The sequence below is a fragment of the Scyliorhinus torazame genome, chromosome 1 (assembly GCF_047496885.1).
Source record: "Scyliorhinus torazame isolate Kashiwa2021f chromosome 1, sScyTor2.1, whole genome shotgun sequence".
NCBI lineage: Eukaryota > Metazoa > Chordata > Chondrichthyes > Carcharhiniformes > Scyliorhinidae > Scyliorhinus > Scyliorhinus torazame.
In genome coordinates, this window is record NC_092707.1 from 328,517,291 (window position 1) to 328,533,769 (window position 16,479).

Sequence of the window (16,479 nt, forward strand, 5' to 3'; positions counted from 1 at the left end):
AATGTCTGATGCCACCTTTCTAACGCTCCCTGTGATTCTGGATGGTACGCAATTGATTTAAATTGTTTTATTCCTAAGCTATCCATAACTTCTTTGAATAACTTTGAAGTAAAATTTGATCCTTGATCCGATTGAATTTCTGTGGGTAGTCCATATCTCGTAAAGAATTTAAATAACTCCTCCACAATCCTTTTAGCTGTAATATTACATACTGGAATGGCCTCTGGAAACATAGTAGATCCATCCATTATAGTCAAAAGATATTGATTCACATTTTTGTTTTAGGAAGCGGTCCTACACAATCAATTAGGACCCTCGTAAAAGGTTCGTCAAATGCTGGAATGGGTATTAAGGGTGCTGGTTTTATCACTGCTTGAGGTTTCCTATCACTTGACATGTGTGACATGATTGACAAAATTTAACTACATCTTTATGTAGTCCAGGCCAATAAAAATGTTTCTGGATTTTAGCTTGAGTTTTCCTTATCCCCAAATGACCTCCCACTGGTACCTCGTGCAACTCGATACGACCATATTGGGCCAGATCTCGAATAACGGTGAGTCAGAATACAGGCGGGAGATAGAGAACCTACTGGAGTGGTGTAGCGACAACAATCTCTCCCTCAATGCCAACAAAACTAAAGAGCTAGTCAGTGACTTCAGGAAGCATAGTACTGTACACACCCCTGTCAGCATCAACGGGGCCGAGGTGGAGATGGTTAGCGGTTTCAAATTAGTAGGGGTGCACATCTCCAAAAATCTGTCCTGGTCCATCCACGTTGACGCTGCCACCAAGAAAGCACAACAGCGCCGATACTTCCTCAGGAAATTAAGGAAATTCGGCATGTCCACATTAACCCTTACCAACTTTTACAGATGCAACATAGAAAGCATCCTATCTGGCTGCATCACAGCCTGGTATGGCAACTGCTCGGCCCAGGACCGCAAGAAACTTCAGAGAGTCGAACATCGCTCAGTCCGTCACACAAACCTGCCTCCTATCCATTGACTCCATCTACACCTCCCGCTGCCTGGGGAAAGCGGGCAGCATAATCAAAGATTCCTCCCACCCGGCTTACTCACTCTTCCAACTTCTTCCATCGGGCAGGAGATACAGAAGTCTGAGAACACGCACGAACAGACTCAAAAACAGCTTCTTCCCCACTGTCACCAGACTCCTAAATGACCCTCTTATGGACTGACCTCATTAACACTACACCCTGTACGCTTTATCCAATGCCAGTGCAGTTACATTGTATATGTTGTGTTGCCCTATTATGTATTTTCTTTTATTCCCTTTTCTTCCCATGTATTGAATGATCTGTTGAGCTGCTCGCAGAAAAATACTTTTCACTGTACCTCGGTACACGTGAGCTCTCAAGCAGCTCTCAGCAAACCAGCCAGGCACTTTTCAGCTGCTGTCAGCAAAACCAGCCAGGTATTTTTCAGCTGCTCTCAGCAAAACACACAGACACACCCAAGCTGCTCTCTCGAACTGAAGTGAATTTGCCCCCCCCCACCCCCAACCTCTGACATCACTTCAGTAATATGATCAGCTCCATTCCTTAAAAGTACATTGCTTAAACATCCATTTCTTAAAGGTGCTCTCACATGACAACTTCCTGCACACTTGTTGGAAATGTTCACTGTTCAATGTACACTGGAAATCTTCCTGGCTTTCCACATCGAGCAAGACGAGCACACCACAGCTTTGAGCTCTCCTGCCGTGACTTACCCCTTTAAATTAAACCTTTTTGAAGATATTTAAAATCAAATAATATCAATTGCTCTAGGGCCCTTCTTCCCTCGTTCCTGTTACTGCAGAACATAACCCTTACAAACTATAGACCACAAAATATGGAGTGCACAAATTATAAGCGATAAAAGTAATAAATACTGACCCGACTGTACTCTCCAATCGGCTCCTTCCCCTTACCCTGCGTCATTTTTGAATCCTGACATCTCAGGAGCTCCAAGCTAGCACTCCTCTCTCAGTCTCACTCACTTCTGCCTTCTTTCATCTCCCAGCTCCACACTCCGTCTCTCTTTCTTGCGCTCTTCTACCTCCCTGACTCGGCTCCCAGTCTCGCTCTTTCTCGCAACTCATCTCTCCTTGCATTCATTGTGTTAGTAGAATCTTGCAAATAGATTTTAACCTATTTTTAAAAAATGCTGTTAAGGCAATTTTTGAATTAATTGCCCAGACAGTAAATTACCAGGATGGGCCTCTTATCTGATGCAGAAACCACCTGCACTACCATGATGAAAGTCAATATCAAGCGGTTACATTAATAGATAGTAATTTGCCCCAACATTTACTGCCTATGGGGAGATGATGGCGTAACGGTAATGTCACTAGACTAGTGATCTAGGGGACACAGGTTCAAATCCCACCACAGCACTGGTGGAATCCATTATTGTGGTGATGGTGACTATATTGCTGTAAAAACCCATCTGGTTCACTAGTGTCCTTTTAAGGAAGGACATCTGCAAACCTTGCCTGCTTTGGCCTCTATATATGCCTCCTAGATCCGGAGTAATGTGGTTGACTTCTGCCCTCTGAAATGGCTAGTAAACTGCTCAGTTCAAGGGCAATTAAAGATGGGCAACAGATGCTGGACTTGCTCGAGATGCCCACATCCCTTGAAAGAATAAAAAGATGATGATTGCAAAAATATCTGTTTCATATGTACATTTAATCCTCAATTATTGAGAGAATGAACTCAATAGCATTTATAAGATATCTTTCATAACCTTGGATGATCCCTAAATGCTTCGCAGCCAATTAAGTACTTTGAATTGTAGTTGCTGTTGTAATATGGGGGAAACGTGGCAGCCTTTCTGTGCACAGCAAGATCCCAAAAATAGCTATGAGATACTGACCAGAATTTTGTTTTTAGCAATGTTTGTTGAGGGATAACTATTAGCCAATACACCTGCTCTTCACATAGCCTCATAGTAATTTTCTCACTGAGAGGGCAGAACGGGTGTCCATTTGATATCTCATTCAAACAATGACATCTCTGCCAATGCAGCATTCCCCCTTTACAACAATAAGGTGATAACTTGGATTACGCGCTCAAGTCTCTGGAGCGGGATCTGAGCCTATGACTTTGTCTGAACCATGTTATAGCCCTAGAATAGCTTCAAACCGCTTGTACTGCCCTTCAGTTGATCAACCAACCTGTAGACTGATGTGAAAAGAGATCCTGGCCTCTGGGCTAGTTTCCCCATCCCACTGCCAAGCCATGCACAATTTGTTTGAGGCGAAGAAAATAAAGCTTCGGGGAACCTGCACTTTTGAGATGGTTCTTCAGTTTGAATATTTAATATCCCAGTTTTATATTTTAATGTTAACTCTATGATGTGGAGATGTGAGAGACTAGATGCATCAACATAACCCCTTTTACTTATACTTCCGACAGCATTTCCATTGTTTTGAAGATATTCAATGTATCAATTTTAATTCCACATATAACTTCTTTACAAACCATACACTGCCTGTGGTAATATGGTATCATGTGCTTCAGCAATATTATTTAAAAGCAGGCCAGAGCTGTGAGGTACAAGGCATACCACTCTGCATCAGGGATGGCTGACCAAAGTATCGCCACTCCATTGCCTACCATAGGCACATTGGAAGCATTTACAGGTTGATTACCAACCTATTCAGCCGTGCCATGAGCACACCTTCCATGGGCATCAACTCCTGGAGTAGGACTTGAACCTGGAACTTCTGACTCCGAGGCAGAGTTGCTACCACCATTTAAAAAAAAATTTTTTAAATCCCTTTCCTCCCTGGTTTAGAAGAACTTTGCTTGGGTTGAAGTTCTTTATGATTGTACGTCTAATTTTTGAGGCCAGCTTATTAATTACAGTGAAGTAGAATCTGCTTGGCCACGATCTCTTTTCACATCTTTCTCCAGATTGGTTGATCAACAGAAGGGGGAGGTGCTGGCATAGTGGTATTTTCACTGGACTAGTAAACCAGAGACTCGGAGTAATGCTCTGGGGACCCGGGTTTGAATCCCACCATGGCAGATGGTGAAATTTGAATTTAATAAAAATCTGGAATTAGAAGTCAAATGATGACCATGAAACTATTGTCGATTGTTGTAAAACCCCATCTGGTTCACTGATGTTCTTCAGGGAAGGAAATCTGCCATCCTTACCTGGTCTGGCCTACATGTGACTCCAGACCACAGCAATGTGGTTGACTCATAATTTGCCCTTCAAGGGCAATTAGAGATATGCAATAAATGGGCACAGCTTGCAATACACACGTCCCATTAATAAATTAAACAAAAGGGCACTGCAAGCAGTTTGGGGATATCTAGGGTGTAAAATATACAATTTTATCAACGAGGCTCAGTGGTAGCATTCTTGGCTGAATAACATCATTGATTCAAGCATAGCTCCGGAGGCTTTAGCACATAAGTTGTTAACACCTTAGTGCAGTACTGAGGAAATACTACATTGGCAGAGAGGCTGTCTCTTGAATGAGATATCGGATGAGAATATTGACTACCTTTTAGTGTAATAGCACACACTGACTTTTAATATATCTGAGCGTGTTAGTGAGGGGAAGATGTGACTCTGATTTGAGGCTTCTACTCCCATCCCACTGATGTAAAGGCTCCCTACAGGTTAATGTGTAGGAGCAGGGACATAGAAACGAGTGGCCTTGCAGCACCTGAGAATTTCGCTCCATCCATATCATTATATTCAGGATTAGAGGAGATAATATTGGGAAGAGAAATCGAGAGACACTCATTTATGTAATACATTTCACAACCACAGGACATTCCAATGCATATTACGGCCAATGAAGTAAGTACTGTTGCTCGTTTTAGCCTTAGTTTAATTGTTCTTATTCTGTCACCTTTGCTCTTGAGTCGCCAGGTATCTTTCTGATACCGCCACGTGGTTCAAGTCCGAGTAATGATTAATAATCCAACACACCGCTTAGTAAGAGTTAAATCAACGCTCATTTATTATATACAGCAATTAATACTTGTACATTAATTCTACTTCTAAGCTACTTCCTACAACTAACAGGCCAATACTTAACTTTGGAAATGGCCCACCAGGTCAGGGAAACGAATGGCCTTTTGTATGGGTTCTGAGCCTGCGGGATTCAAAGCTGGTACAGGTCGATAGTCAGGAGTGTCTATCTTGTAGCGATCGTTGGAGTAAGACTTAGGATTCTAGCAGCTGTTGTAGAAGGTCAGCAGAAGGGTCAAAATCGGGGTCGTCAGTGTGGTTCGATGGTCGGTGGTGGGGTTTATTTAGAAAAGTGATCAGGAAGGGATCACTTGGATCGTAGTCTGAGTCGCTGGGTGTGGGCCCGGTTGCATGGGGATAGTAGGGAGGCGTGCTGTGGCTATCGTCCGAGTCACAGTCGCTGTCTCTGCTGCTGCAGTCTGTGGGAGTTCCGGGGCGGAGTGTATATTTCGGGGGTGGAGTCGAGGTCGAGTCCGTGGCTGGGCTGGACGTGGTGGGGGTTGGCCGGGTTACATTGGATGTGGGATGTGGGCGGGGTGTGGTCTGCTGCGTCGAGCATGACGTGGTGTGTGTAGTTCGACTGTGTTCCATAAACCTTCAACTGGTTTATATGAAACCACGCAGTTTTACCATTGAGGTACTTTATTTTGTAAACGGATGGGCTTACTTTGTCCGCAATGGAATACGGACCCGAGTATTTAGGTGACAGGAATGTGCTGGGGTTATATACAGAAAGCATCACTTGCTGTCCGATATCGTACTCAGTCGCATGGACTGTCTTGTCGAAATAAGCCTTGCTCTGTTTCTTTCTGGTGCCCAATTTTACTGCGGCTGCTAACTGAGCCGTTTTAACATTTGCAACTAATTGCTCCACGGCTTTCTCGTGTGTGAGGGCCGTGACTTCGGGGCTGGTCAGGTCTAAACCTAACAAGTATTCTGTGCCTTTCATGGGGCGTCCGGTCATGAGAGTGTGTGGGGTGTAACCTGTGGATGTAGAAATAGTGTTACGCAAAAACATCAGCGCAAAAGGGAGGACTGAATCCCAAGTGGTGTTGTTCTGCTGGACCATTTTTCTGAGGGTGGCTTTTAGGGTCCGATTCATGCGCTCCACGATACCACTCAACTTTGGGTGGTATGCTATGTGGAATTTTTGGGTGATACCAAATATCGTGAGGACGTTTTGCATGACACGTCCCGTAAAATGGGAACCTTGGTCCAATTCAATGCTGTGGGGGAGTCCCCATTTTGTAAAGATGTGGTGGGTTAGAATCTTGGCTGTGGTTTTTGCAGTGTTTGTGCGGGATGGAAATGCTTCCACCCATTTTGTAAAAGTGTCTATGACCACAAGTACATATTTATAGCCATTCCTGCAAGGGGGCAATGGACCTATAAAATCAATCTGGAGGTTAGTCCAGGGGCCATTAACGGGTTGGATGTGGCTGAGTTGAGCCTTTTTGGCATATCTGTCGGGGTTATTCTGCGCACAGATAAGACAATTTTTTGTAATAACAGATAAGAATATTTCTAAAATATGGCTGAGTAATGGGGCTGAGGGGAGGGGTTTCCCATCTGCGTAAACAAATCCTCTTGCTTCCCACAGGGGCAGAAATTCTGTGAGGCTGTTACAGACATAGAGGCTGTCCGAGTATATGTCGGCTGGGCTGGGGAAGGAATCTGGGTGCTCAACAATGTATGCAATGCCCGCAAGCTCTGCTGCCTGCGCGCCTAAGTGTCCGGGTAGTTTCAACGATATTTCCTCGAGGGCGCGTCCCTGCGCGTCCTCGACATAGATCCCGCAACCTGTTATGCGCTTCCCATCCAAGACTGTGGAGGATCCATCCACATAAATCTTAATGGGCTCACACGTGTCCGTGTGCGGGGGGCTCTGAGATGAATTTCTTATCTTTCTGGGGGCTGTTTTAGCGATGTGGTGTGGAGAGATAATCTCACATTCACGGGGGGTTCCGGGGTACTGTAAATTGTCGGCTAAGTAGGTGTGTGTCTTTGTCCTTTTTACTGTGATGTCCCGTCCCTGCAAGAGAAGGGTCCATCTGGCTGCTCTTATTTGGCTTACTGTACCGTCCTTGAGTCGTCCGTCCAGTAAAAGTTGGGTGGTGGTGTGTTCGGTCAGAATTGTGATGGGGTTCAGTCCGGTAATATATGAAAAGTACTGGACTGCCCAGAAAACTGCGAGCTGGTGCCTCTCACATGCTGAGAATCCCTGCTCCACAGCATCTAAAAGTCGGGAGGCGTAAGCCACAGGTCCTAACTGGTCGTGCCGTTCCTGGAGGAGCACGGCTGAAAGGGTGCAGACTGTGGTCGCTACCTCTATGGCGTAAGGGGAAAGCGGGTTTGGAACTTGTAGTGTGGGGGCGGCTATGAGTGCCTGTTTTAAAGAGTCCACAGCATCCGTATGCTGCGGAAGCCATTCCCAGGGGGCTCCTTTCTTTAGGAGGTCTGAGAGGGGCGCTGCCTTGCTGGCGAAACTGTCAATGTGGTTTCGGCAGTAGCCAACCAGTCCTAAAAACGACCAGAGGGCTGAAACGTTCTGGGGAAGGGGCAATTTAGCGATCGAGTCAATTCTTTTATGCTCGATCTCGCATTTACCGTGCGTGATAATTGTTCCCAAATATACCACTTTTTCTTCCAAAATCTGGGCCTTTTTGGGGTTGACTTTACAACCAATTGAATGTAACAATTCCAGGAGTTTGGACAGAAGCTCAATGTGCTCTTCCTTGGTGTCTGTCTGCAGTAGTAGATCGTCTACATACTGTACCAAACATTCGGGGCGAGAGAATTTTGCTAATCCATTTGCCAGCTGTCGGTGGAAAATGGAGGAGGAGTTGTGGAATCGTTGTGGCAGACATGTCCACGTGTACTGCTGTGCTTTAAAGGTGAAGGCAAATTTGTACTGGCACGCCTTTGCCAATGGAATGGACCAGAATCCATTACTGATGTCCAAAACCGTGAAGTAGCGGGAATTGAGTCCCTGCTTGAGCATGGTCTCGGGACTTGTTGCTACGGTGGAGGCTGCTGCGGGGGTGACTTTGTTGAGCTCCCGATAATCAATGGTTAGTAGCCATGATCCATCTGGCTTTCTCACTGGCCAAATCGGGGCATTATTAGTGGAGGCTCCTGATCTAAGTACGCTCTGCTCTAATAAGCTCTCTATTACTTTTAAGATTTCTCCCTCTGCCTCTTGGGGAAATCCGTACTGTTTTTGGGGTCAAGGGTCAGGTCCTGTTACTTGTACAGAGCCAGTCATCCGTCCGCAGTCGTGCTTGTGGGTCGCAAATGCTGCCCTGTTCTTTTGCAGGACTGCCGTAACCTGCTTGTCCGTACTAAGTGTGGTTGGGTTGAACGAAAATTCGCCCACGGCGCTAATTTTGTTCATGTAGTCCCCTATGTTGAGCGTTGCGGGGGCTCTAGCGGATTTTGCCATCTTCCAGACACACTGGTTGACTGGATCGAATGAAAGGTGGTGGAAATTCACGTAGTCAATTCCCAGAATGTGTTCTGCTATGTGGGGCAGGTCTACTAAAACTACGGGGTGTTTGGTGGTGATGGTTCCGAATTGAATGGGTACAGGGGCTGTGATGTATCCCTGCTGTGAGTGGCCTGTAAAGCCGCTGAGGGTGATAGTGGCTGTAGTGGGCCACGTCTTTTTGAAATAGGGTGGAGGAATTTATGGTGGTGCGGGACCCTCCTGTGTCCCAAAAAAATTCGATAGGCTGTCCCCGAATTTTCGCTGCGACTACGGGTCGTCCTGACCTATCCCAAAGGGTGTCGCAGACCCAACTGGGGGAGCCCGTCCACCATCAGTCCGATTCCGGTCAAGTCCATCTGATCCAAACGGGCGCTAACGCTACGGATGGGCTCTGTCTTTTTCTTAATCATAGTTCCTGTCTGTTGGGCTCTCTGTGGCTTTTTAGGGGCATTGCACTCTTTTGCGAAATGTCCCAATTGTCAGCAGTTGTAACACTCTTGTGACTTGGGTGGGGGGCTGTTCTTTACCTCATTTACCCAGGCAGGGTTGTGATGTGTTGCTTTTACTGCCTGCATGTCTGCGGCGGCCTGCTTTTCTTCGGTGTTTTTAACTGTGGGTTTACTCTGAACAGATTGTTCCCAAACGCGGGACAATCTTTTCACCACCCACTTCCTATTATGGGCCTCTTCTGAGGGATCATAACTAGGCTTTCAGTCCTGCATCTGTGGCATGGGAGATAAGGGTGCGGGTCCATTTGGCCATGTTGTCTGGGGACAAATGGGCACGGTCTACATCTCCAAAGACCGCTGCGAAGTGAATCCACAGGCGTCCAGTGAACGCTGTGGGGTGCTCAGATTTCTTCTGCCTACGTTTGTTGAGGCCATCTACGGGGTCACCCCGGTTATACCCGATCGCATTCAGGTCAGCAGAAGGGTCTTGAAGGGTGCGGAGAGGAGAAGAAGGGTCGATTTGAACTTGGCCCCTATTCTTATAGTCCCCAGGGGCTTCCCGCCTCTCGGGGCGGACCTTGTACCTGGTTCCAAGTGATTGAACTTGGTCCCAATCACTTGGTTCGATATTCTCCAATGCTGGAGCGATTCCTTGATCGAGAGGTGGTCGTTTACCTCTCTTTGTGTCCGCTCCTGCTGGCGCCAAAAGGTCTGGGTCGGCTTTGTGTTACTAATTTGTAGCATATTGTTCCCGGGATTGCTACTTTATATGCAGATGGCTGGGGTGTTGTTATGTTGATGGCTGCAGGTATCGATTCGGTCTGGTTTCCCCAGAGGCGAATACACTGTTTTACCTGCAGCTGTCTGTTTGAGCCCTGTTGGCTGATTTTCCCATCAGCCTCTTCCGTTCGCCATTTTAAATCGGGGTTTGGCCATTCTAATCGGGAGTTAGCCATTTTAAGCGGCTACATTGCAGCACCTGAGAATTTCGCTCCATCCATATCATTATATTCAGGATTAGAGGAGATAATATTGGGAAGAGAAATCGAGAGACACTCATTTATGTAATACATTTCACAACCACAGGACATTCCAAAGCATATTACGGTCAATGAAGTAAGTACCTTTGAAGTGTAGTTGCTGTTGGAGAGGCAGAAAAAAAGAATGGTCCCACAAACAGAAATGTGATAATGACCAGATAGTTTGTTTTTGGAATGTTGATTGAGGGATAAATGTTAAAATTATGGTGGAAAATTAAATTTTTAATTTGAGAAATCGCATTGCACAATCAGAAATCTTGATGCTTGCATCTCATTTCAACTTGTTTATTTTCTACAGGTTGAGGTTCTGCATCCCTTCTGTGCGTTGCTCAAGTTTAATTTTGTTTTATAAGCTGCTGGTGGTCTATAACATCTGCTGTAGCTTCATGCTGTCCTTCAGTGAGGTTGTCCAAAAACTGTCAGTTTCCATACATATGCTGACCACACCCAGTGTTATGTCAGTATCACTTGTCTGACCCCCCCACTGTCTAGGTTGAGATAGCTTGTCTGACATCCAGAATTCAGTGAATGAAAATTTCATCTTTAGGAAGACCAAAACCATTATTTTTGCTATGCCGTGAACTAGCCACCTTCTTTCCTTTTCCTACAGTTGTCTTAAGGCTGTTTGTAACCTTGATGTCATATTGAATTCCAAACTGAGCTTTGACCATATCCATGCCATCATTTATTTTCACCTCCATAACATTGTCTGACTTCACCCCTACCTCAACTCTATTGTTGCTGAAACTCCTCATCCGTGCCTTCGTTGCCTCTGAACTATTCCAACATGCTCCTGGCCCCAACTTTACAACCCTCCCAAGAAATCTGCGCACCTCCAATTCTGGCCACTTACATAGATTACATAGAACATACAGTGCAGAAGGAGGCCATTCGGCCCATCGAGTCTGCACCGACCCACATTAATCCCTCACTTCCACCTTATCCCCGCAACCCAATAACCCCTCCCAACCCTTATGGACACTACGGGTAATTTAGCATGGCCAATCCACCTAACCTGCACGTCTTTGGACTGTGGGAGGAAACCGGAGCACCCGGAGGAAACCCACGCGGACACGGGGAGAACGTGCAAACTCCGCACAGACAGTGACCCAGCGGGGAATCGAACCTGGGACCCTGGCGCTGTGAAGCCACAGTGCTAATCACTTGTGCTACCGTGCTGCCCTAATCACTTGAGCATCTCTGATTTTAATGCTGTATCATTGGTAGCTGTACCTTCAGCTGCCTAGGCCCGAAGCTCCTGAATTCCTTTCCCAAACGTCCTTTCCCATTTTAAGATGCTCCTTGGTCTTTGACCAAGCTTTTGCTTATCTGCTCTAATATCTCCTCATGTGGCTCAGTGCAAAATCTGTTTTGATAATGCTCCTGTGAAGAGCCTTAGGAGGATTTATTATTATGTTAAAGAATCTATGTAATACAAGTTTTTGTTGTTGCTACGAATGTGATGGAAGTTAGTTTTGCAATGGATTGGTGGCATCTTGCTACAAATACTTTTTCTTTCCTAGTGGTCGAATGGGGAGATGATGTGAAAGCAATTACTGAAGATGAAACCATGGTCTTGGTGAATCATCAGGCGACAGGTGATGTCTGCACCCTCATGATGTGTCTCCAAGACAAAGGAACGGTAGGGCCTGCAACCTTCTGACGGTTTGTCTTTGTGTTACAAGTCTGAACCAGCATCCTTACATTTCATGTTCACTATATGATGGTGTTGCCAGCTTATTCTGAAGAACAGCGGTAAAATATTAAAATAGTTTCTACCAATCTCTGGAAAAATAACTCCTCTTGCCAAGTTTGTGAATGCCTTGCTCCATGAGTTACTTTCCCTCGTGACTCACTGGTTAACCCCTCCGATATGAGTTTTTGAGGAAGTTAATTCTGCTCTGTTGCTGCGCCACACTTTTCTGGTAAGAGTCATACATCTAAAGTATATATATATTTTTTAATTGCATGTGAAATTATATAGTGGTCAAGTTTGGAAATTCGCTGTGTCTTAATCCATCATCTTGGCCATACATTTAATAATCTCCACTAATTCTTCAACCACATCTCTGCATCCATTCCTTTAGAACATTTTCTTTCTATATTTTCTTAGCTTGTTTTTTTACATTAAAGGAATATACAAATACAATTCTTATAACTTCACATTAAATTTGCAATTTTAAAGGACTGCTTTGTGTGTATATACAAAATTTAGGCTTTTTTAAACTTGTCATGGGGTCCCTGGTAACTTAGTAAATTTATTGAGTTAGTTGCTGAATTATAGACCAGAGGTCCTAGCTACTATACCCATCAATGAGTCGCCAGTCGAAAGATGAACTTGACTAGGCGGTCTCTCTTATGATCTGTTTGGCTGTTTGTAATATGAATGTATGATAGAATGATTGTCAAATGAATGTATGACAAATGATTATGTAAGAAACTTGCAGTACTGAAAGCCCACGGATAATAACTTGCAAATAAACCTTTTTCATGGCTACTGGGCTGACAAATACATCACATCTGACCATATTGCAATTTCAGTTTATAATGTCTCTTGTTGATGTTTAAATTCCAAGTTGTATCTACCTTTCATCAAATTCTTGTGCTGTATTGTCTATGAATCATATGATTTCCAGCAAATGTTAGAAGCATTTATTGGGGAATACATTGATTTTCACCATCTGAACAGTATGAGATCCCATTAATCGTTGATGAATTAAATATTATTTAATATAAGCCGAACAAATCAATCTGAACACATATTAATAACAGAATATTTAATATTTTAAAATTGTGTTTTTTTTCTCAAACACATTTACCATCACACTAATTTAACATTACAGTCCTTTCATTGCAGCTTGCAACGGAAGACCTTTTCTCTGGCTAACAGATCTGAAGTTTTACATTTCACTAAATGATTGGTTTGGAACATTGACTGACTGGATTAATTTGCTAAAATTGGATAGTTTCTACTCGCCGTAGACTTGGGTTATGCTATTTATATGGATGAAGAAAATAAGTAGGTTTCTTGTAGCTAGGGTGATAATTTTTGAAGAAAACAATTGCCCGTTTCAAATTAGAAAGAAAGACTTGAATTTATATAGTGCCTTTCGCAACCTCAGGACATCTCAAAGCACTTCACAGCCTAGTGCAAGATGTATTTTTGAAGCATGGTCACTTGCAATGTAGAAAATACAGGAGCCAATTTGCGCACACAAACTCCCAAAACAGGAATGTGTCAATGACCAGATAATCTAAGTGATGCTGACTTCTGGTGATGGCATGTCGGTGGAGGTCGCAAGTTAGGTGGCTCCTGCTCGAAGCTCTCTTTTTTGGACTTTAGTGCCCGGTTTCAAGGACAGTTTCTGAATGAACTGGTGCAGTAAGGTATAAGGAAAGTGGGAGATGTCGAGGACCCAGAAGAAGGCACTGCAAAGAAGGGGGCAAGCGAAGAGCCGCCGTCGAGTGAATTGGTGAGTCCGGCGGGAAGAAAGATGCCGGGTGTTGGATCGCTGGGTGGGGCTGCTCCCCTCACAGTGGAAACTCTAACCGAGGTGATGGCCGGAGACTGTGAGAGGCAGTTCACCAAGCACATGGAGTTGTGGCAGAGGGAGATGATGGCTGCGATGAAAGCGTGCGTTGAGGAGGCGATTGCTCCGGTGAAGGCGGCAGTGTCGAATACATCAGCCGAGGTACGGGAGCAAGGGGAGAAGTTGAAGGGGGTGGCGGAGGCTCTGCTGCAGCATAGTGACAAGTGCCACTCGATGGGTATGGGGTGGCAGAAGCTAAGAAAGGGCTCAGAACCAAGGTGGAGGACCTGGAAAACCGGCCTAGGAGGCAAAATCTACGGATCTTGGGCCCAGGAGGGTCTGAGGCCGATCGGGTACTTTGTGAAGATGCTGGCGGAGTTGATGGGGGAGGGAGAAAAATCCGTCCCGATATGAGCTGGACAGGGCACATCAGTCGCTCAGGCCCAAGCCAAAAGCAAAATCAGCCACCAAACGGCAGTTATAATTTGTTTCCATAAGTTTCATGTTAAGGAGAAGGACCTGAGTTGGGTGAAACAAAGGCGAGAGGTGAAGTGGGAAGGTGTGGTATTCAAATATACCAAGATTTGAGAGTGGAACTGGTGAGAAGGCGGGCAGCCTTCGGATGGGTGAAGGCACTGTATAGCAACAGCGTGAGGTTTGGAGTGGTTTACCCTGCGAAGTTGAGGGTGACTCATAACTCAAGGGATTTCTACTTCGAGGCGGCGGAGGCGTTCATGAATGCTGAAGGATTGGGACTGGAATGAGAGATGGGCTGGAATTGGGACTTGGATTGAGGGCATGGGGACTGTCTTTGTCTTTATCTCTCTTTTTTGTTTCTCGTTTTGTATTTGATGGTGGAAATGTTCGGGTTTTGGGTCGGTTGAACGGGGGAGGATAGTCTACCTTTGTTTAGAGCTGGTTGCAAGTATATTGGGCTTTGGGGTTATGTCAGGTTTCTGGGGGCACGGTATTGCACTGGTTTTATGTGTTTTTCTGGGACTGGGTTATGGAGGAGGGGGGCTTGGGCAGGGGCCTCTGCACTAAAACCAGAGGTTGGCTAGTGAACGGGAGTGTGGGGGAGGGAGGGGCCCCGGTCATTGGAACCTGGTTGAACAGGTTTTGACGGGTCTGTGAGGTGTGAAAGATGGGGGGATGGGATCAATACTGGGAGAGGTGTTTGCAAGAGGAAGTGGATGGGGGGACTCTGAGGGAGGGGCGAGGAGTTCGACGGTAACAAAAGGATGGGGCACGTCAGGCCTGAGGGGCAGGGCCCGGGGTTATGATGATGGCAGATAGGAGGGGCAGGATGAGAGACCCCCGGTCAGAATAGTGACGTGGAAGGTGAGGGGGGTAGAGAGGGGGACCGCTGAAGAGATATCGAGGGTTTTCACGTATTCCAAGACATTAAAGGCCAACGTGGTGATGCTGCAGGAGACCCATTTGATGGGCGTCTCGGCGATCTGCGGTAGGATCTTGGAGGAGGATAGGGTGTACATGGAGGGGATTAAGATGGTGGGAGGAAGAGCTGGGGGTAGCGCTGGAAGAGAGACTGTGGTGTGAGGTGCTGCGGAGGACAAATGCTTCGACTTCATGGGGCTTATGCAGCTGAAGGTAGTGTACAGGGCACAGGGGATGGAGGGGGTGGAAGATGTCTGTGAGCAGTATGGGATGGGCCCTGCGGACCACGTTTGTCCTGCCTGAAGTTGAAAAGATTTTGGAGGACAATGTTCAGTACAATCTTGGGGGTCTTGCATGTGGATGTGGAGCCTGGTCACTTGAAAGCCATTTTTGGGGTGTTGGACCGGCCCAAGCTGCAGCTGGGTGCGGGGGCAGATGTCTTCGCCTTCGCCTCGCTGATCGCTCATAGGCAGGTCTTGTTGGGGTGGAGGTCAGCTCTCCACCTTGTGCCTCGGCATGGCGGGGGTCCTACTGGATTCTTTGACCCTAGTGAAGGTTAAGTTCGAGCTGAGGAGGGTGAAGGAGGGGTTGTACAATGGTTGGAATTTGTTTATCGTGCACTTTCAGGAGTTGGTTACCTTTGACTATTGCGGGGTGGGGGGGGGGGGGGGCGGTCAGGGGATTTTTGTTTGGAGTTGTTTTTGTATTATGAATATGCTGAAAATCTGTTGATTTAAAAATACTTTCAAAAAAATCTAAGTGATGCTGATTGAAGGATACTTAGTAACTAGGACACTGGCAACCAGTCCCCCACTCTTCAAAAATAGTGCTGTGGGATATTTTATGAGCATCTAAAAGCCCCATTCCCTCTTCTTCTTCAGTTCTGTTACCCTATAATTTGTGCTCAAAGGCTGAATAATCTCCACCAACTTTGTGCTCAAAGGCTGAATAGCTCCACCGCCAGACTCAAGTGGAGGTCGAGGGAACAGTCATTCAGCTGTGTTTTCCCCAAAATTGGCCAGTTAATGACCAGAAGGAATACACACTGTCCAATCAAGGACGGCAAACCTTCAGTTGGAGGACCTTCTAGCTTGAAAGCAGCACGTAAATGAGGGAAAGGGCACTTCAAAACAGAAGTGCCTTCTCTCCAACTTATTAAAATTCAAAATAAAAGGCTTTCGGAGCCAGGCCAACACTGTGGAAAGGAGCCTCAAGAGAGTGGGCCTCTAAGCCTGCCTTGGGTGCTGGTCTGCTGCCAGGAAGCCCACTCCCCTTGGAAGAACCTGGAACTTGACTGGAAAATCTCAGTCTGCCTCTACATCAGGCCTTGATAGGCACTTAAGCAGGTCAATTGGCTAACTGCTATTGTGGCACTGATGCCCCTTCATCCCATGGCTGACTTGTTTGTTCCCCTTTCATTGAACATTTTAGGAATTTATAGCTTTATAGCATCTTACGTTTTCAGCATCTTATGTTTTCAGCCATGTCTCAATTCCTTCACATCCAATTAATTACTGAAGTGTCACTAATGTCATTGAACAGCCAATTTGCATACAGCAAGATCCTCAAAAC

At 45.7% G+C, this 16,479-nt stretch overlaps 1 protein-coding gene across 1 annotated transcript in view; it reads left to right on the plus strand.

Annotated features, from left to right (window-relative positions):
* lpgat1 (lysophosphatidylglycerol acyltransferase 1) overlaps nucleotides 1-16,479 on the plus strand; it is a 263,316-nt gene that overhangs the window by 53,999 nt on the left and 192,838 nt on the right. The window contains exon 3 of the mRNA XM_072506379.1: nucleotides 11,503-11,621. Coding sequence (XP_072362480.1) covers nucleotides 11,503-11,621 — 119 coding nt within the window. The remainder of the gene's footprint in view (nucleotides 1-11,502; nucleotides 11,622-16,479) is intronic.